Genomic DNA, 21,371 nt, shown 5'->3' with positions numbered 1-21,371 from the left:
CCTTTTCAATTAAACTGAGATCTTCAGTGAAGTTTCCAACAGTTATTTGATCTTCAGTTTAAACTGGATAAACAATCAAGCTCTTCAACGTCTTGTTCTTCCTCATGCATTTCTATGAAGCCATCAATAGTTAGCTCCCGATTGTAGGAATTCAACAGTTCTTCAACGTCGTCACTATCAACAACCTCTTTAATCGCATTACTAATTTCATAAAAATAACAAACACCCATTCGCAGAAAAATCTGTAGATAAGAAATACCTAATATCGCACCTTTAATAAAAAAAAAGAAATAACTCAAAAAACACAGTTTGTGGGAATTTGCAGTCAAAGTTTTTAAGTTTTGCACAGTACAGGTTAAAAATTAATTTTACAAAAATCATACGGGTTAGAGGAATTCTAAAGGTTGGTGTGGAGAGTTTAATTAGTAAGCTCTTAGATTTTAGTAAATGCTAATCCTCTCGTCTACTGTTAAGGGTGCAAATGTGTTGTTCTTTTGATAGTTTATAGTTATTTCACTTTATGGTTAAACATATATTGTGCGCCGATGAAATAATTCTACATGATGCTCTTTTATTGCTAAATGAACTGTCATGTAAAATAAACAATTACGTTTGTTGCAGTTTTGATGTAAAAACTTTGAGTTGACACTGAATTAATGCTAGTTGTTTCTATATTTTCTTAAACACAAAATAAATTTTCGTTTTCTTTATAATAAAATACTGATTATTCGTTTATTTATCTTTATTAACAAAATTGCCTGATTACAAAATTAAACTAAAACATAAGTAACACTATAATAATACAATGAAAAGATGTTAATACATTTTAAAAATAAATTTTGTGTAAAATATATTTGTGTGGCTACTCTCAAATATGGCACAACATTTATCTTAGAACTCTGAATTAAAAAAACGATTAAATTATTGAATTATAAAATTGGGAGTAAAAAGAAGGAATCAATCCTTTAGATAGCAATGCTTGCAAATCTTTCCGTTTTTTTGTACTCAATTTTTGTTTTTCTGTATAGGCGGGTTTGAGTGCTATTTCCGTTATTGATCCTATTTTTTTTTCGTTTGTTCCTTACATCTACCTGTTTATAAGTCTCATCCTTGTATGATGTCTTATAAAAAAATATGTAGGATTATCTTTGTTCGCTTGTATTGATTTGATTTCGTTTCAGTTAACATTTTCTCCCTCAGTATTAATCGTAAAGTTATACCCCAATTCTTCTTGCAAACCGTTTAAATCATAAAATGATTGGTAATTCATCTCGTGCACAATTAAAGGTGGGTTCGATTTTCTAACATTCCTTGTTAAAGTTACATATTGGTCTGGAGTGTAAATAGATCCAGATTTCAAGCTTTTTTTAACTTCTTTCTCAATAAGACTGTGCACACTATCGGCTTCGTTCTGACTGTGGCCCCTTATTAAAAATGTATGTGTAATTCTCTTAATTTTTAACGTGTGCACAGTGAATAAATACAGCGACGTTATATACTTATTCTTGTTTTGGTCCACAGCAATTGTCTGAATAGAATATGACTTCTTTTTCACCATCGCCCTCTTCACTTATATTTTTTAAATAGGCCCATATGCAAGAACCGATTTCTATGGAGCCTCGTTTTGCATCACATTTAGATCAAAAATAACAGTGTACATTTTTATATGCCTGCTTAGATTCTTTCTGTCAGTTCCGACACCGTTAAATTGTAACAGTTCAGTTTTGATTTATAATAAAATGAAGAAGACTGACCTGTATGACATTGCAGCACAGCTAGCTACGCTTACATTTTGGCTGACTTTGTTTCGGTCATTTAATTTCTCAGCCCTACTCCAGTTTTTTTTTCTTCTAAATTTGATTTATATTTTTGCTCCAGGTCTTTATTTTCATTACGATTGGAATTGTTGTAGGTATTACACAGATCGCATTGATCTTTTTTTGGTTGGAAGAAACCGATATTAAATTCAGTAGTAAAAATATTTTATAATAGGTAATATATGTACCAATTTCTTTATTGTTCCGCTCTTGTTCTAATTTAAAATCATTGTATAAATCTTTAATGGTTTTGCTGCCTTCTATGTATTCTCTTGAAGTAGAAACGCGTAGGCAGTGAGATTCAACCCTTGGTATAGAATTAATATGCCCCTTGATGTCGGTTATCAGTTCGGGATCATTTTTTCTGTGCTTGCCATGTTTCCTCTTAAATCATCCAGTGCAAAACCATTTGTATCAATCTTAGTCTGTATTGTAAAAATCATGTGGTCAGAAATATCTAAAGTTGATTTAAAAAATGTTTTGCACACTCTAATTTTGACATCATTTATAACAAAATGGAAAGCCTGGTTGCAGCGCCTAGGATTCTCAGCATTTGTGTACCTGTACTTAGGTTGAATATCATCCATACAAGAATTTATGTATGCTCTTTGCTTTAGCAAACTGCCCAATTCCCAGAACTTGCAAAAAATACCATATCTGTTTGCTGTATTGATATTATCGGAGCCCTTAACTGCACTTTTCAGTACATGGCTCTTTCAGACAATGAGCGGGCAGTTTTTTTTTTGTATTTTTTGACATAGATACGTAAGTTTACTATTATTACGTAAGATACTATTACTGTTTGATAGAAACAAGTAAAAGCCTTAGTCTATAATAAAAAAAATGTGTATTTATACATATATTAAAGTAATACAAATTGAAACTTACTTCTTCCGTAGTTTCACATTTATTATTAACGGGTTTTTCATTGATGGAAATATTATCCAGTGATGAATTTTTCGCTACTAATCCAAGTATTTTTGTACTCTAGACTAGAAGACGCCACTCTAAAACAAGAGTATAAATATTATACCGGTTAGTTAGACAATAAGCTGATAGTCAACAAGAATCTAATTAAACTGGATTATCAAAAAATAAGTACATAAGTATCAATGCAAACATCAAACCATTGCATATTAAAAGTATTATTATTACAATAATTATTGTTGATTTTATAATAAAGTGAAACAAGTCAAAAATGTGAAGGTTTCTAACTACCTATCTAATAAAATAATAGTAGAATATTGAAATAATACTTATTGTACTTTAGAAATTTTTTAAATTTTTAATAAGAAACTGCATAAAGTTGAAATAATACGGCACATAATAAGAAATAATTTCTACTAAAATGAACTAACAAATCTTCAACTAGTTTTCTAATAAAGTGAAATAAATCTGAAAAAATACAGTTTTCTAAAAAGCGATAGCAAATAATATACTTACTCTTTAGTAAAACACAGAATTGTTTCGTATTGTATCACTTTCTTTGAAAATACTGGATATCTTACCTCCAAACACAGCTGGAGTATAACTGAATTCCACCACTTTACGAGTACCGGTTTGTGCAATGGAGTTAGTAAAAAAGAGCGGGAAAATCATTTATCTCATTTTCATCATTTTAACCTGGCTGTTAAACGGAACAGGTTCTTCTCATCTAGTTATTTCACTTTATGATTAAATCTCGAAAACAATGAATTTTGAGTTATTTCGCTTTTTTATTAAAGGGGCGATATGTACAAAATAAATTCTAGTGATGTGCTGATTTCGTGCGAAAAGTCCAAATATCTACATTGGATGAGCTGATGAGCAATAATATGTGGGCGGTAATTCTATTTCATCGATAATCAAGTGACTGTGTGGCGCTCAAATGACTAATTGACAAGATTTGAAAATCGCGTAACTCTGGGTTCACGTAAGTCGGGGTAGAGTAAGTTGAGGTATTACTGTATTTCAAATTGTTTTGTTTTATGTTGCCTTAAAATGTCATTTGCAAGATATTGACTGTAAAAAGGGACACATTCCATTATCTAAAAACTCAGACAAAGTATTAAAAAAAACCAAAATAACCATAACAGTTGAATGTCTTCCATTTACTTGTCAAACTTCACAATTGAACCATTTTCTTTTGATACAACATATTTAGTTTTGCAGATAGACAGTTTTTTTTAGTTCCTGAAAAATAGCCATTTTGGAATATGTACCTTTTTCAACTCAGGGATTCAATTGTGATATAGGGAATACCTTGTTTAACCCTTTCAGCTCCTCTTTGACACATTCGCGGACAGGCTTCAGATGTCCGCACTCTTATGGAGTAAGTGACTTCATATGCAGTCGTATCCGTGAATGTGTTAATATTTCCAAGCAGCCGCACAATACATGTCCGTGAATGTGTTAATATTTCCAAGCAGTCGCACAATACAATCTCAACAACTGTTGTAAAAATGGTGTCTTAATATCGCCTGTATGAAAAACATTATACATTACCAATTATCATAATTACCTATCAATCTTTAGCGTATCATCACCCATCCATGGTATTAAATGCTTGCCCTGATCAATGAAAAGGGCTTTTTCATCATCCCTAAAAAGTTTACAAGCATATCCAAACACAAGAAGATCATCAAAATTCTCTGTTTGATTTGTTTTTCTTAAAATTCCAGTTTCTGTAGAACCATTCCAAGTCGCCATTCTTGTTATAATTAAACCATAATAATACAATCCTTTTCTTTATCAACTTTTATAAATTATATGCTTAATGGTTACTTGTTTAACAAAATGAAAATATTTGACGATAGCATGCCAATGTCATTATCATTAGTGTCATCAAGTGTCATTAAGTCATTACTGTCAACGTCAACATCAAAATTTTAACAGGAAGCTAACGTCACCTGCCGTTGGCAACACTGGTTGTGTGGTGAAGTTGTCAGTTGTCAGTGAGTAAATGTCAGTTGTCAGTTGTCATGAAGTTGTGCATGGTGATGGCGGTGAAGATGAAGTTTGTTATTTTACTATCAAATAATTAGATTTCGTAGTTTCTGAGTCTCTGAGATGAATAAGTTTGTATTACAGATGCGCTTGAACGTTGAACTTGCATTTTAGCGGGAAGTGTTTTCTTAGTTACATAAAGCATATTTACTGCCTAAATATGAACAAAAAAACTAATTTACCTCCCCAAACCATTTGTTGGGTTCCTACTTGTGCTAATCAAAACTATTCAATAAAAAAGTTTTATCCTTTACCACCAATTAAGTCGAAGATGAGAGAGATATGGTTGGCACTAGCTACAAAATCCACCAAAGGAGTACCTACAGAAAAATTGTTTTTCTGTGAAGATCACTTTGAGGTTTGTTATTATAGATATGTATTTCTTAACTTTGGTGACTAAATCGATCTACTTAAATTGTAAATTGTCAGTGTTTATGAATAATTTTGAATACCTACCTTTCTTAAAAAGTTTTTAAATTCTGGTTATGAGATTTTTATCCATATTGTCACAATATAACTGGTATCTGTATTGATTTACCAATACAAATATAACTTAAGTCCAAAGGTGTTATTTGTTTATTAAATGCATTTAATCACATTTAAAAGTAGGTCTTTCAATACCTATTTGTCAAATACAGTAGACTCTCTCTATAATGAACACGGGTATTAAGAGGTTTTGCTTATAACAAGGTACACTAGATGTCTCATGAAATTCATATTGATCTATAACACCTCTATAACGAGGCATATTTGGTTATAAGGAAGAAAAATGAAATCAAAGAATATGTTTCTTTACCTGTTTTTGGCATGGTGATGGCTATAAATAAATACCTCCACTACCTATAATACAGGAATGCCCAACATCTGTGTGCTTACTGAGGTCAGTGCTGTAATAAATTCCACCGCCTATAATAAACTTCTATCTGTCTATTTATCTATCGACCAATATTGAATTTTACAATTTACGATGGACAAATTTCATTGTTGAAGTTGACCATCGACACCTATAAGACACCTGTAAGAGGCATCAAAACATTTCAGTAGTGGTGGTATGCACAATATCATTGTTGTCTGATATAAGGAGATCTGCTTATAACAAGGTAATTAGTCCTCCATTTCAGTTCTCGTTATTGGGACCGTGCAAGTTCGGCAAAGCGACCTCTATTTCTACGCTCTGTACTTTTATTCGCACTTTTAATTATATTGGTCCTGATTGCTGGATAATTGTCAAGGCCATAGTCCAAAAAAATAATAAGAAGAAAAAAATAAGATACAGGTTATGTTTAGCAAACGTAAACAATTGTATGTAGTAAATAAAATTAGTTATTAAAATGCAGTACTGCAAGCAAAATACAATTCATTAAATTTACCTTTATATAATAATTGCATATCATATCAATATTGTGAAGCATTATATAATTTTTCTGCGTCAATGACAGAAGGTATGAAATATACGTCAATTTGACAATTTCAATTGACAATATGAATTATTTAAGATAGTTGCAATATTTCTCCTCGACTCGCGCACGGTCGTTTCTCGTTTCCCTTCCAAGTACTTGCACACCGCGAATAGAGGTAGTCTACTGTAGTTTTTCTCTTAGATCCCAGGCCAGACTGTTTTCCTATAAGAGGCACCTCTTATAATGTGGATAGGCTATACCAGAATACTTTTAGTTCTGGAATAGTCATCTTCTACATTCCGCCTACACTCTGCCGGTTCAGATGGTAGGTTTATCCATCACCATCAAAAAATTATTGTAACATGTTTTGTGAAAGTCCTGTGTGATGTCCTGGATGTTTTTTGTTTTTCCGCAACTAAGTACCTACTGACTACATACTACAATTAAAAATCTTCAACCACCAACAAGTTTTTCATTATAAAAACCAAGAACTTTTTCTGGCCTTTCAAGATGGAATTCCACTCTCTCTTTTTGGTGGTACAGTAGAGCGTCAATAATCTGAACATTCGCTAATCCGAATGCAAAAAAAATTTTATAAAATTAAAAAATATGATCGCGGACCGAATTTTTGGATTTAATATGACAAATATGGGCAAAATATGACCGCGGATTTTTGTTTTGTTTATGAAGAGTCATGTTGGATATTTGTTATCTTCGCAAAATTATCTCTGGTGTTATTAACTTCGAAGAATTGATGTCTTGTGTGCTTTAATGTACCTGCTAGATTGACACGAAATCCACAAGTATTCAAGAAACAACGGCATGCTACAAATTATGGTCAATATGCACCAATTAGTAGATTGGCCCTGTATGGAAACAAGTTTAGTCATCTAATAGATCTGTTTGGTTCTTCAATTTCCTCTATTAAACAAGAACTCGGGCGTCTTGAATTTTGAATTTGAAAAAAATAAATAGATGTAACTGTTGTAATTGAATCCGTTATTTTCATCATTTGAAAATAATTTATATTCTTTTTTATTTTTTATGTTTGTGTTTTATAGTTGTAGTTTTACGTGTATCTGATTTTTATATTTTCATTATTATTTATTTATTTATTTTACGGGCAAGCCCAATTCTACAAAAATACATAGTGTACAGAAAAAAACAATAACATAATATAATATAAAAAAACAGACATACAGAAATATAAATATAATATTAGAAGTAAATATGTACTATGAAATAATATCATAAAACCAAGTTAACAAATTACAGACGCTTCACTCAAATATTGATCCCATGTAAATTTCTTTTAAAATGACTGATGGAGTTGTCGAACAGTTGTAAATTGTAAAGGGAGTTTGCTAAATTCAAGACTCTGGGTACGAACGAAAAAAGTGAATAATTAAACCTGTGGAATGGTACATAAAATGTTCGCACTTGTCTAGTGGTGCGAGGTGGTACAAACAGTGCGATCTTATTAAGTAGTTGAGAACAACTGCATATACCATTTAAGATCTTGAATAATAGCAAAAGGTCCCTTTGTTTTCTCCTGCTTGCAAGAGAAGGGACCTGCAGTTGATGCTGCCATACAGCGTAATCTTGATAGGTATGAAGCTTAACCCTCCGTTACTCGCACACGGTGTGGGAGACCGGGCCTGTAAATAAATTCCTGTAACTCTGCTTGTAGTGGGGATTTTGAATGGCTACTTCGTATACTTCTTCAGTGGTCAATCAACTGTGGGTAAAGTCAGTTCGCAGTGTAAAAAATAGTACTGTCCTTTTTTTATTACGCAACACGGTCCCGTACACCGTGTGCGAGTATTTGTGCACCAATTTTTGTGTTTGGATCACACATCGATATTTTTAATTAGTACGGTAATTTAAGATCTTTTCCTTATTTTCAATGTTTATAGATTAGTTTATTTATATTTATATATATAAATATAAATAGATAACTTAACCAGAACCATCAGAATGAGGTTTAGGGAGATATGTGGTTTACCAACAGAACAAGTACCAGTCGTAACACCAGGAACTTCAGATCGCTGTGCTGTTTGTGATTGGAAGAAAAATAGAAAAACAAAGTTTTACTGCCAAATATGCTCAAAATATCTGTGTTTGGAACACCATTGTTCCAATGAATGTGACACCATTGTGTATTTCATGTTTTAAAAACGTTAATTAATTTTTATAACTTTTTTTGTTACTACAATTACTCTTTATTTTTAATTTTTTTGTGTATTGAATTAAGATCTAAAGTTCTTAGTAAACAAATTTAACCATATTCAATTTTTTTTTCACTTCCAAAGTTTTTGTATATACATATAAATGGATAACAATGAAAATTATTAAATTTTTGATTAAAGTAATATAATGTGAACACAAACGCATATCTACAAAATTATATGATCATATATTCATTAAATAATTTAATCGTACACAATTTTGCAAAAAAAAATAATTTTAAAACACTGCTGACCCATATTTTTGGACCCGGTCTCCTGCACCGTGCGCGAGTATCCGATCACAAAAAGTTGGCGCGAGTAACGAAAGGTTAAAAGCAATGTAACGGAAGAAACTATTTTGGACTTGTTCAAGTTTCCTAATGTAGACCAAGTAGTGTGGGGACCACACTGAAGAACAATACTCGAGGTGAGACCTGACCAAAGAGAAGTAAAGAACTCTAATACTGGATATGTTTGTAAAATCACGAGTTGTTCTTTTTACAAAACCCAGCATTTTCATAGATGTTTGAATGACATTGATGATGTGAGTATTGAAACAAAGAGAGTTTTCCAGTGTAATCCCCAAGTCCTTGATTTTATTAACAGTGTTGAGCAATTGGCCATCAATGTAATAGTTTGATAATATTGGGTGGTGAGTACGGTTAAAGTTAATTACATGACATTTGATTGAATTAAGGTTCATACCGTTAAGTGAACACCATGCAGAGAGGTTATTCAGTTCTGATTGCAATATGGCAGCATCATAATGATTTTTTATAACTTTAAAGCACTTCAAGTCATCAGCAAATAGCAATGCGTTACAATCGTGAAAACAGTTGGTAATATCATTAATAAATATATTAAAGAGTAATGGACCCAAATGGGACCCCTGTGGTACACCTGACTTAACTGGAAAGGTTTGTGAGTAAAAGTGGTTTACTCGAACTTGTTGAAATCTTTCGGTTAAATAACTCTGTAACCACTGCAACAAAGGGCCACTTATGCCATAGGAGCTAAGCTTTTGAATCAGGAGTTCATGATTTACTCTATCAAAGGCCTTGGAAAAGTCAGTATAAAATTATGACGAAAGCTCTGCTTTACTGTATTTTGTATGTACAGTCAAACCTGCCATATCCGGATCAATGTGGCGACAGACTGATCCGGATATGAAAAAATCCAGATATCAAGACCACTACTTCTTTTACAGTCTCTGAACGTTTTCTCCTTCATACATTCCAGTAATCAACGCCGTCGATACACACGTTATATAGATTCTATAATACATTATTTCGCCATCTTTTAGTTCTTCTTTTAGTGCGTTGTCCAACAGCAGGACTGCCTTTCTCGGTAGATTTCGGTAGATCCGGATGGCGCAGAACCGTCCAGATATGGGGAGGTCCAGATATGACAGGTCCGGATATGGCAGGTTGTACTGTATTGGGTTTATCCCGTTAATAAATAAATAAATAAATACATACAATATATTTGTTTATTATGCAGGTGTTTTATTCCTCGCAAAATACATGTACATATGTACTATGTTTATGAGCTTTGTATGTATTTTGAACATATGTTCGATAATCCGAACAATTTTATAATCCGAACTACCCCTATACCAATTAGTTCGGATTATCGACGCTCTACTGTACTTTAAAAATTTTGACCATAGCTCTGATGATAGCTTTGTAAGCCGAAAGCGCTCAGCTTGGAATTTAAAATAACTTTACACACTTAAAAAATACTATTATTTCCCATTCTTTCACCTAAGTATTGTATATTTGACTTGTGCACTGAGGGCGCTAAAAAAATATTTGTGAATGTATCAGGCTTGAACAGCAAAAGGATTAATTCTTTTTGCCACATTCCTCATTTAGTTTGTACTAGTGTTCTTTCTTCATTGTTATACCTAATCTCTTTTATTTTTGAGTTTTTAAAAATTCATATTAAAAAATAATTTGTAACTTTCTTGGTATAGGACATAGGTTGGCTTATTAACCTTCTGCATTGACTTATCAAAAATTGTTCCCTGTAACTCAGTGTCTCTTATAGTCTTATTTAAAGCCATATTAACCCCTTAATGTACTCGGATGCTGACACAAACCTGGCTTACTGGCAATTTTGTACACGCTCAAATGGGACATTTTTTTATATAACCCCTAATGGATTCTGCAATCTGCCGGAAGGGCAATAAGCATTTGCTTTGACAAATGTGAGATTGACATGTAGAGTATCACTCCAGTGAGTGATCTCCTTTAAAGAACTAGCTAAATTTAAATTTAGTGTTTTTTTAACAATGAGAGTACTTATTGCTGTCTATATGTCCTTAGAAACTAAAACTTATTTGAATCCTGTAGACAGGTCGGTAGGCAGCAGGCGTCCAAGTCTACGCACTTCATTGACATCAGGCACATTTAGGTGGTTGACCAACACGTTAGGGTGCACTGACACTCTTTCACTGTAACGAACACTGAACTGGTAAATCACTTCCTTGATGGATTCCAACTTGACGTCGTGTAGAATGACTCTGTTAAGGATGTAGAAAGGTGCATCGACGATGGTTCGCAACACTTTGTTTTGGAATCTTTGAAGGATGCCAATGTTGGAATTACTGGCGGTTCTCCAAAGTTGTATAAGATATGTCCACACAAGTTTGAGAATGGCCTTATACAACATTATTTTGTTGTCCAATGATAATTTAGATTTGCATCAAATCAGCCAATACATTTTGCTAAATTTAAGGCATATCCGTCGGTTAAAATGCATGCCAAGATATTTAGCATCATCAGCTTGTGGGAGGTAGCAGTCATTGATTTTTACTGGTGGACATGTTTCTCTGCATAAAGTGAATGTCACTTGTGTAGATTTGGTTTTGTAAAGTATAGTTTGTATTTCGGAATATAAAGATAATTTTTATCTGTAAAATGTGATTCAGAAATCATCATTATATCGATATCTTGCTCAATGAGGAAGGTTTTTATTTCTAACGCGTGTTGTTGTAGGACATTGGCATTCCAGATCGCTATTTTATATTTGGGTCGTACTGCCATTAAGCTAATTTACTAACGACTGTGGTAAGTAAATTTAACATTGTCCACGGTTCTTAGACATTACTACGGTTGCCTAAATCGACTAACCAATGAACATTAAGGGTGAGATTACGTCACGAGAGTTTACTGTCATTTGAATCGTAATATGATTTTTTTTTAATCCTGAGAAAACCAAGTATTTTAGAAAAATTTAAACACAGGATGCAAGATTACATTATTACCGAGGGCGGAAAGCCCCTTAGAATAAACAAGCAGATTCTATTGAATGAAATATTTGAAATTAAATATCACACTTCTCTTTTATTTTCAGCCATGTAACTTATTAAAATAAACATTATAGAAGTTTTCAGGGACTTTCAGCCCTCGGTGATAATGTAGTCTTTCATTCTGAGTTTAAATTTTTCAAAAATATTTATTAGTTTTCTCAGGATTCGAAAAAAATGAATACAATTAAAACACATTGAGAATTTTGACATGCGTCAAAGTTTTGCATTAACTCAATGTAAAATTCTGAACTGTTGAATTCCAGCTTCCCTAATAATTATTTTACATCAAAAGACATTAGAAACTATTTGAAGAGGATTGAAATCTGTATTGGAAATAACTGTTAAAATTGGTCTACGTTAAACATATTCCAAAATTTTGTAAAAATGTAATACATTTTATAGGTCTGGATCCTGCGTATGAAAAAAAAGTTGATTAATAGCAAGCTGAAAATTTGTTAATAGCTTAACGGTGCCTAGTCGGATAAACTTTGATATATGGGAACACTGGAACAGGGGCAGTTTTAGTTGTGAAACAGGTTAAAAATTTGAAACGGTCAGACCACGAAAACGGCACATTTATTTTGTCCGACAGAATAGACCTAAACTCTCCGAATAGAGATTAAACTCTCATGCAAAAATCAGACTGCTATTTATCACCTGTCATAATTCCTGTCATTTGACATATTCTACATGTTCCACTCATTAAAACGCCCATTTGGTGATAAATAGCAGTCTGATTTTTGCATGAGAGTTTAATCTCTGTTCAGAGAGTTTAAGTCTGTTCTGTCGGACAAAATACATGTGCCGTTTTCGTGGTCTGACCGTTCCAAATTTTTAACCTGTTCCACAATTAAAACTTCCCCTATTCCAGTGTTCCCATATATCAAAGTTTGTTCGATTAGACACCCTTAACCCATTAACCGCCAAGCAAAGAAATACTGCAATAATATGTAATATATTTGATTAACTAGAGTAAAATAAACTTAAACATTCGTAAAAAAATTTTTTTACACTTTGATAATGGCAGGTGTCACAACAACAAAATGGTTCGTTTTCGAACCTTTGGCGGAAATGAGATATAAAAATTGAAATACACAATTTTATTTTTTGTGAAAAGTCTCAAAACATTTAGAGTGTAAATGGACCTGGAAGTTTTGATAAACAAAAATAGTATGGTTAGAACATTGCCTACACCTTCTTCAGCTTCTTTCTCAAAAACGAAATCGAACGGCCCTCTATCTTTTTTAGAAATTATTTTAGATATTTCCAGTTTACACTTTCCAATCCTGTATCTTGCACTGTGCCAGTTGCATAAATTCGACAAATCGACATCTTGTCTACAACACTACACAACCTCCCTTATGTAGCCCCTCCCCCTCCCCCACCCTAGATTATAACAAAACTGAATACCAGAATACCCGTCTTTCTAAAGGTACGTATCCACTACGTTCGTAATATTGGACCACCGAGGCACTGTCGCACGGTCGTTGGCGCACTGTTGTACGGTCCAGAAGCGCCAACCATCCACTATGTTCACGAACCTCTTGCACTCCGCGCTCCCTGCAACTGCTCTAATCGATACGGTATGCGCTCCTCTACATATAAACCGACACCAATTGGAACGCCGAGGCGGAGCGCGCACTGTTGCACGGCCCGGGAGTGCCTACCATTCACTATGTTTACAAACCTCTTGCGCTCCGCGGTCCCTCCAACTGCTCCCATCTACATGCATCCGCTCCTCTACATATAAACCGCCACCTATTGGACCATTGAGGCGGAGCGCACACTGTTGCATGGTCCGAGAGCGCCAACCATCCACTATGTTCACGAACTTCTTGCGCTCCGCGCTCCCTGCAACTGCTCCAATCGATACGGTATGAGCTCCCTTACATATAAACCGCCACAGATTGGAGCGCCGAGACAGAGTGCGCACAATTGCACAGTCCGGGAGCGCCAAACGTGTCCACTATGTGGAGCAGTTGTAGGAGCTCGGAGCGCAAGCATAGTGGATACGTGTTTTTACACATAATAAAGAAATATCCCAACAAATTACTGCCTGTGCATCACCTTGAACTTATTCCTGATCAGACAGGATTATATGTCGACTTCCGCCAATGGTTCGTTATCGAACCATTATTTTCAAACACAAGATTTGATGTCTCCGAAATTTGTTTTTGTATTTTTATAACAATTGAGGTACAAATAGGTTAAAAAAAAATAATGTTTTAATTTATTTGACCACAAAAGTGTTATGCCAATAAAATTACTACAGTAAAAATAAAGTTGTGTCGAAGGATTGAAAATGTCGGACATTTAGAAAATATTTTTGTGATGAAAACATGAGTTTGGAAATTAAACAAAAATAAAGTTAGTTACATTTATATCTTCTGGTTGCTTAAAAAATACAAAGATATAAAAAAAATTAACGAATTGTCAAAAAAAAATTCTACAAAAGAATGGTGCGTTTTCGCACCTTTGGCGCTAAATGGGTTAAGCTAATAACAAATTTTCAGCTTGCTATTATTCAACTTTTTTTTCATACGCGGGATCCAGACCTATTAGTTTTCAGCCCAAACTTAGGCCACACACAATGCAATAATGTTCACATTTTTGAACTGTCAATATTTTTATTTTATCATCTATTGTTTAAAAACAATACAGTAGGAAAAATGAAACAATACCCATGAACGAACATATAAAACACGCTGTATTTTCCTTTCACCATGTCACACAAAAAATTGGCCAGCGCAAGTACATGTAATAATAATTATTACATGTACTTTGCGCTGGGCAATTTTCTTTGTGACACGGTGACAGGAAAATACAGCGTGTTTTATATGTTCGTTCATGGGTATTCTTTCATTTTTCCGACTGTATACAGTTGATAAGATACCCTCAGTTGCGGAGAAAGGATTAATAATAAAGATTTTTTTATTCAGTCAATGGTGTGAGCACTGTCAGTTAAATAGTAACGTGTGGCCTTACTTTTACAGGCATACCTATTGTGGCAAATGTATCATATTTTTCAAAATTTTGGAATGCATTTAAATCGTAGAACAATTTTAACTTTTGATTTTAATACAGATTTTAATTCTCTACAAGTATTCTCTCATGACTTTTGATGTAGACTAATTAGGGAAGCAGGAATTCAACAATTCAGAATTTTACATTGAGTTTCCTATGGCCCTTTTTACGATTCACCACCCGGTATAAGATAAAATGTGTACTATTTGTCTTATTATTTCATAATAACACAAATAATACACATATATACACAATAACACACGAAAATAATTTAAAAATATGGGAATGTAAACTCTTGTGACGTAAAGTCAAAAATATAAGTCTCCCCACCACCGTCGGACAAGACAACCGTAATAAAGTCTAATAACCGTGAACATTGTCCCCATTTGCTCCATTAGTTTGGTTAACGTCTCCTCTAGTTTAGACAGGCTGGATATTTTCTGGTATTATTGACTGATTTGTACTTGGTTATTTGTTACTTAGGGATATGTCATTCCAGGTTGTATATATCTGTTATCTCACAATAAAACACTGAAAACTTTTGTTTTCTATACTTCCACAAAATTTATTATTTACAACTATGTGACTACAGCTGTTTCGGCAGAGTGCCTTTCTCAAGTGATATAATTTACAATGTGTTTGCCTTTTTAAGTCTCTAACTGAAGAGGTTGAGGAGTGGGGAGCTGTTTTTCTCGAGTTGGTCATTCAGAATTATATCTGTTGGTCATTCTGAATGACCAACTCGAGACAAACAGCTCCCCACTCCTCAACCTCTTCAGTTAGAGACTTAAAAAGGCAAACACATTGTAAATTATATCACTTGAGAAAGGCACTCTGCCGAAACAGCTGTAGTCACATAGTTGTAAATAATAAATTTTGTGGAAGTATAGAAAACAAAAGTTTTCAGTGTTTTATTGTGAGATAAAATGAACTTCCATCAAGTAACGGTCGAATCCATCAATTATATATCTGTTAGCTGTGTGTTGATTTTGTGGTGAGGCGTTGCTTTTCTCTCGTAGTGCAGGATACAATTGTTGCTGTAATTGTTTGTGCATGTTGCAGCCTCTGTAATTCACAGGTTGATTCCCTCCGCAGTTGGCGCATTTTACGTGTTCATCTCTTGTTTTGCGAGAAAAATCTTTTGTTTCATGTTGTCCTGCATATTTGACACATTTGAAAATCTTCCTGCAGTAAGCTTTGGTGAGACCAAAAGCTTGGCATCTAGTACATTGAGGTATTATTCTCTTGGTGTATGGAGGTTCGCATTTAATGATATTGTTTCTGAGGTTCATAATATTATATACCTCCTTGTTATTTTCATTGGGCTTAATATCAATGTAGAACATAGGCAAGGCCATTTTTGTAATTTTATGTTTTATATTGTGGATATTTGTTGCCTCATGGCCAAGGTTGTGCAATGACTGTTTGATAGTTTCAGTATTTGTTTCTTGATGAAGTCCTCTCATCACAAATCTGAAGGTTTTCTCATTTTTTGGTCTGAAGGTATGATATTGGGTGTTTTTTTTATCCAGTTCGCTGATTAGTGCATTGAAATGTTCTGCCTCAAGAACCTGAACTTTGGTGGTTTCTTGGCCAATGGTTTTAACTGTGTAATTTTTAGTTACAGTTTGAATCAACTCATGTAACCGATCTATAGCTTCTAAATTGTAAATTGTTATAGGTGGAGGTTTCGGTTTGTCATTCGTTGTTTTCACCAGACACTTTTCACTCTTCTGACAGCTCGCTGAATCGGTTGTTGGTTTCGATTGGTTTCTGCAGCCAGTAGTCTTTGATTTTTGTTTGTTTTTGGCATTTATTAGTTCAGGTCTTCTGAGACTTCGTTTTTTACTATTTTGTACGGTTTGCCATTCAGGAGTGTTTTGTACTGGCTGTTGTGTGGATGTTGAAGGTAGGAATGTTGAGGTATTACAATGAAGTTGTGGAGTAATATTTGGATAGGTAGGTGCGACATTCGTTAACTTGTACTGAGTGTTGTTCGTTAATAATCTGAGGTTGCTGATATTGTAATAATTGAGGTGTCTAAATACCTGATTGTAGCATTCCATGTTGACTAGCGGGTGTGATGAACTGTGAAAGTTGCATAATTGGTGTGGTAGAAGAGTCCATTTTTAACTTTGTTTGATGTTCACTTGACTGGGACATGAGCGACCATTAAATTTTAATCCTTAAATTGTTAAGCACTTGCGACAGGGTTGGCAGGTTTAAATCAACAATGCTTAAAACCTTGGTTTAAACCTTGGTTTAAACCTTGAGCCTCCTAACTGGTGTTTTTATTTAAAGCTTTTACAGTAGAACCTCGGTATAACGAATCTGAAGGGTTCGGAAAAAAATTTGTTATATTGGGAATTTTTCAATAACAGGGTTCGTTATAACAGGTTAAATGCGGCCAATATTCGTTAAAAAGGGGTTCCTAAATCAGAACAGTACAGATATTGTACCTAGTGTACTCTAGGAGTACACTAGGTATTGATCACAATGTTAACACAGTGTCAATGCTGCACTGACTGACTGATGGTTGTAGGGAAGGGGGCGGGAAGTGGGTCCGATTATTTTCATGTCTGGACATGTCTGTGAGTGGCCACTATCTATACTCAACTATGCTAAACCGAGGTTTGGAACGGAGAAATGCATAATACAGGGGTTGCATGCGTTATATAGGAGTTTGCTACATTCAATATTCATTATACTTACAGGGTGTTTCATTAATAATTGTCCATATAGTAACTGGAGAAACCTTAGCACAAAATACGAAGATTTAACCTAAAACACTTAAATAAAATGTGATTCCTTACTGAGTTATAGGGTGTTTTATCTAAAAATTTGAAAACTATTTTTGCTCAGAATTTTAAAACTATTTGACGTATTCTTTTCATACTTGGCAGGAAGTATAGGTATTGTACAAACTACTAAATTATGTTAAACAAACGTTTCTGGCTATTACCAGAGGCGTACGACGGGGAAAAGTGAATGGTTGACCCTTTCTAAATTCTACGCCACTAGCGGAATTGCTATTTTAGTTAAATTTTTGGATTCTCCAATACTTTCTATGAAAATAATATACCCTTCATTCGTAACGATAAAGTCATTAATTTTCGAGATATTTGAAGTTAAAACTGAAACGACACGGTTATTTTGATTAATGAATTGTGTCGCTTCATTTTTAATTTCAAATATCTCGAAAACTAATCATTTTATCGTTACGAATGAAAAGTATATTATTTACATAAAAAGTGTTGGAAAATCAAAAAATTACACTAAAATAGCAATTTCGTCAGTGGCGTAGAATTTGGGAAGGGTCAACCAGCCACTATCCCCTGTCGTACGCCTCTGGAAGTAGCTAGAGACGTTTGTTTATCTTAATTTAGTAGGGTGTACAGTACCTACATTTTCTGCCAAGTAAGGATACGCCAAATGGTTTTAAAGTACTGGGTACAAATAATTTTTAAATTTTAAACATATTAATCTTATCGTAAATTAATCAAAATAACTGTGCCGTTTCATATTTAACTTCAAATATCTCGAAAACGAATGACTTTATCGTTACCAATGAAGAGCATATTATGTACGTAGAAAGTATTGGAGAATCTTAAAATGGCACTAAAATAGTAATTTCTCCAGTGGCGTAGAATTTGAGAAGGGTCAACCATTCACTAGCCCCTGTCGTACGCCTCTGGTAGCAGCTATAAACGTTTGATTATTATAATTTAGTAGGGTGAATAGTAGTCGCACTTTCTGCCAAGTATGAAAAGGATACGTTGAATAGAGTTGAAATGGTGAGCAAAAATAGTTTTTAAATTTTTAGATAAAACACCCTGTAACTCAGTAAGGAACCACATTTTATTTAATTGTTTTAGGTTAAATCTTCGTATTTTGTGCTAAGGTTTCTCCAGTTACTATATGGACAATTATTAATGAAACACCCTGTATAATTATTATGTATTTACACACATATGCAAATAATAAATAATAGAAATAATTTGTTTATATTATATTTATTTATTTAAAAAAATCAAAAGCTAAACTTCTATTATAAATTCACAAAATTTCGGAACATTCTTGCTTCCACCACAAGACTTATTTTTTACTATAATATTAAGACATTTTGTATTATAACATAAATAATAAACATATATTACATATAATAATATGAACATAAAGTTACATAAATATAATATAATTATTGTATAAAACAAAATCTTAGGTCACGAAAAAAGTTAATCATGCATATAGTATTATCATTATATTTCAAAATGAGTGACACTTACCTTAGCAACAGCAACGTCTCCTGGAAGCTCCTAGCAATGACTTAGATGTCCTAAACGCTAAGCGACGGAGTCACGATATTTAGAAAGAGGAGGGCAATACTTTGAAAATGAATGCGTCAATTTTATGCAGACTATCTTTGTAGGGTTAAGTAAGAAAATATAATTTAATAACACCTCTTAACCCTAGGTAAAGTGAAGTTTCTACGTCACTGAACATAATTTTTTTTTCAATTTATTTACATATAAACACAACATTTTCACTTTAAAAAATTCAATCATTTTTTGACCAAATCTTCAAAATTAATGTGTACATTAAGGGGTTAAAGAGAAGACATGCCAACACGTCTTTCTGTTGTAACACTGCATATGTTTCAGAGGCTTGTGAAAGATCGTTTTATATTTGTACTCTATAGATCACTTTACTCATAGTTATTATTATTATAAGCTATAGTAGTTTGCCCATTCTTTTCTACCAAAGCATGATTTTGTGCATTATTGACCTGTAGCATTTGGGAACTCGAAGGTTCAGCTTCATTTGTTGTTCTGAGATTTTCAATCAACTTCTGGGGGTGACTGGAATCCAGCTGCAGGTATGGTTTTAGAGAGCTTGCATTTGAGTGACCCATTAATTTAATTAACTCTCCTGTTCAGAAACACCTTGCTTGAACAAGGCTGACACAGCTGAAGATCGATGAGAATGGTTTGTTATTTTATGTTTTTTATGTCTATTCCAATTTTTTCAGCTGACATTTTTGTCCACTTAGATACGGTGTTGATTCCAAGTGGACAGTGTTGAACCAAGATCATCCTTCCAGTTGGAATGAATGGTAAGAAAGAATCTGTCTGATAAAATCTTTGGTTCCCTTTTTTTCATTAATTTCAAAAATAATCTAACAGCATAAATTTTCGTTTGATGAATTTCTTACCAGCCATTTGCTGCTTGCCAAACTTTTCGAACCGCCTTGATTTGTTTTTGAAAAAATGCTGTTAAGTATATTCAATTTGGCCCGTAAATTCTCCCATAACATCAAATTCCTTCTGGAAAGAGTGAATCTTTTAGTTTACAGTCACATTGCCTCTCCAAATGAGCTTGTTGAGCTCATTGCTCAAAAGTTGAAAACGCTTTTTTGTGTTCCATCGGGGGTTTCCACGTCGTAGCTTTGGATGATTTTTAATAGTTCTTCGGTGGATAATGCTTTTGAACTAAGTTTTCTTTTTTTTTTAACACTTTGAAGCTGCCTTCGCTTGGTATCTATGGCCAATCTTGCACATTTGAAAGATATATCTGTGAAAGGGTCGATTTTTATGCCATACTCCGTAAATTATTTTTCTTGTACCATTTTTGCTGTACCACATTGACTTTACAGACGACTCTTTGCAGCCTTCGCCATAGCCTTTTTTCATGTTAAAGACATAATCCTCGAGAATTTTTGCCAGTTCCGTTATAGTGGTACATCTTTCAAGCGTAAAATTTCTCACCCGTAGGAACTCCTAAAATTGGGTCCAAATAGAGCTTCTGGACCTCTGCGTGTTCAATGGGATATTTTCCGAAACCAATTTTTTGATTTCTTCACCTGTCTGCCATCCAAATCTTGATTTTTCGCCTGGATTCATTATATCTGTCCAAAATTGATTACGCCTCAATGACATTTGTCAAACTAACAACAATAGAATTACCAGACAGCTTCATGACGGATCTGTCATAATTTTGTGGCTGAGAAATCACGGGCAGGAAGGAGTTTTGTCAGTAGGAAACGTGGCGTTGCTATGACATTTTATCAGTTAAAAATAGTCTAGTAAAATAGTCAATTTAATATCATTAAACACTTTTTAGGCTACATCAGATGGTGGCATGACAATAAACGATACAGTCTTTACTCAGAATTCAAAAGCTCTGATTCCAAATAAAAACATGCCTGACAGAATATGTAGGACCTGCAATACTTTCATTGAGCATAAAGAACCATTTTTTATTATGAGCTCTACTATCAACTCAGATATACCTTCAACTATGGCGGTAAGTTTTTCTCATCATCAAAATATTGTTATGTTGTGCCCACAGAAATTTACTTACAGTTAGAGAATTTTTTGGTTTGTACAGAAAACATGTTTATTTCGGATTGTGTTTATGTGTTAAATTTTAAGTTTAAAATATGACCCGGATGCACGCCAATGGTGAATATAAAATTCTTAATTGTATGTCAAAAAATGCGCAATAACTACCTCTTAAAACCTACCAAGTATTGATTAAGAAATGGCTAGTAGTTGTTAAAGTACCTAACTTTTTTATTATCCAACACAAGCGATTTAATCAAAAT

General features: G+C 33.6%; 2 protein-coding genes across 2 annotated transcripts in view; one reads left to right on the top strand and one right to left on the bottom strand.

Moving 5' to 3' along the window:
- LOC114329409 (protein suppressor of white apricot) overlaps window positions 1-4,642 on the bottom strand; it is a 116,531-nt gene extending 111,889 nt beyond the window's left edge. The window contains exon 1 of the mRNA XM_050655234.1: window positions 4,318-4,642. Coding sequence (XP_050511191.1) covers window positions 4,318-4,505 — 188 coding nt within the window. The 5' untranslated portion in view covers window positions 4,506-4,642. The remainder of the gene's footprint in view (window positions 1-4,317) is intronic.
- Window positions 4,643-4,766: 124 nt separating this feature from the next.
- LOC114329412 (uncharacterized) overlaps window positions 4,767-21,371 on the top strand; it is a 241,311-nt gene continuing 224,706 nt past the window's right edge. The window contains exons 1-2 of the mRNA XM_028278501.2: window positions 4,767-5,160; window positions 20,888-21,070. Of these exons, the coding sequence (XP_028134302.1) occupies window positions 4,963-5,160; window positions 20,888-21,070 (381 nt within the window). The 5' untranslated portion in view covers window positions 4,767-4,962. The remainder of the gene's footprint in view (window positions 5,161-20,887; window positions 21,071-21,371) is intronic.

This window comes from Diabrotica virgifera, chromosome 7, assembly GCF_917563875.1.
Source record: "Diabrotica virgifera virgifera chromosome 7, PGI_DIABVI_V3a".
NCBI lineage: Eukaryota > Metazoa > Arthropoda > Insecta > Coleoptera > Chrysomelidae > Diabrotica > Diabrotica virgifera.
This window is presented reverse-complemented; position numbering and strand designations above follow the sequence as displayed.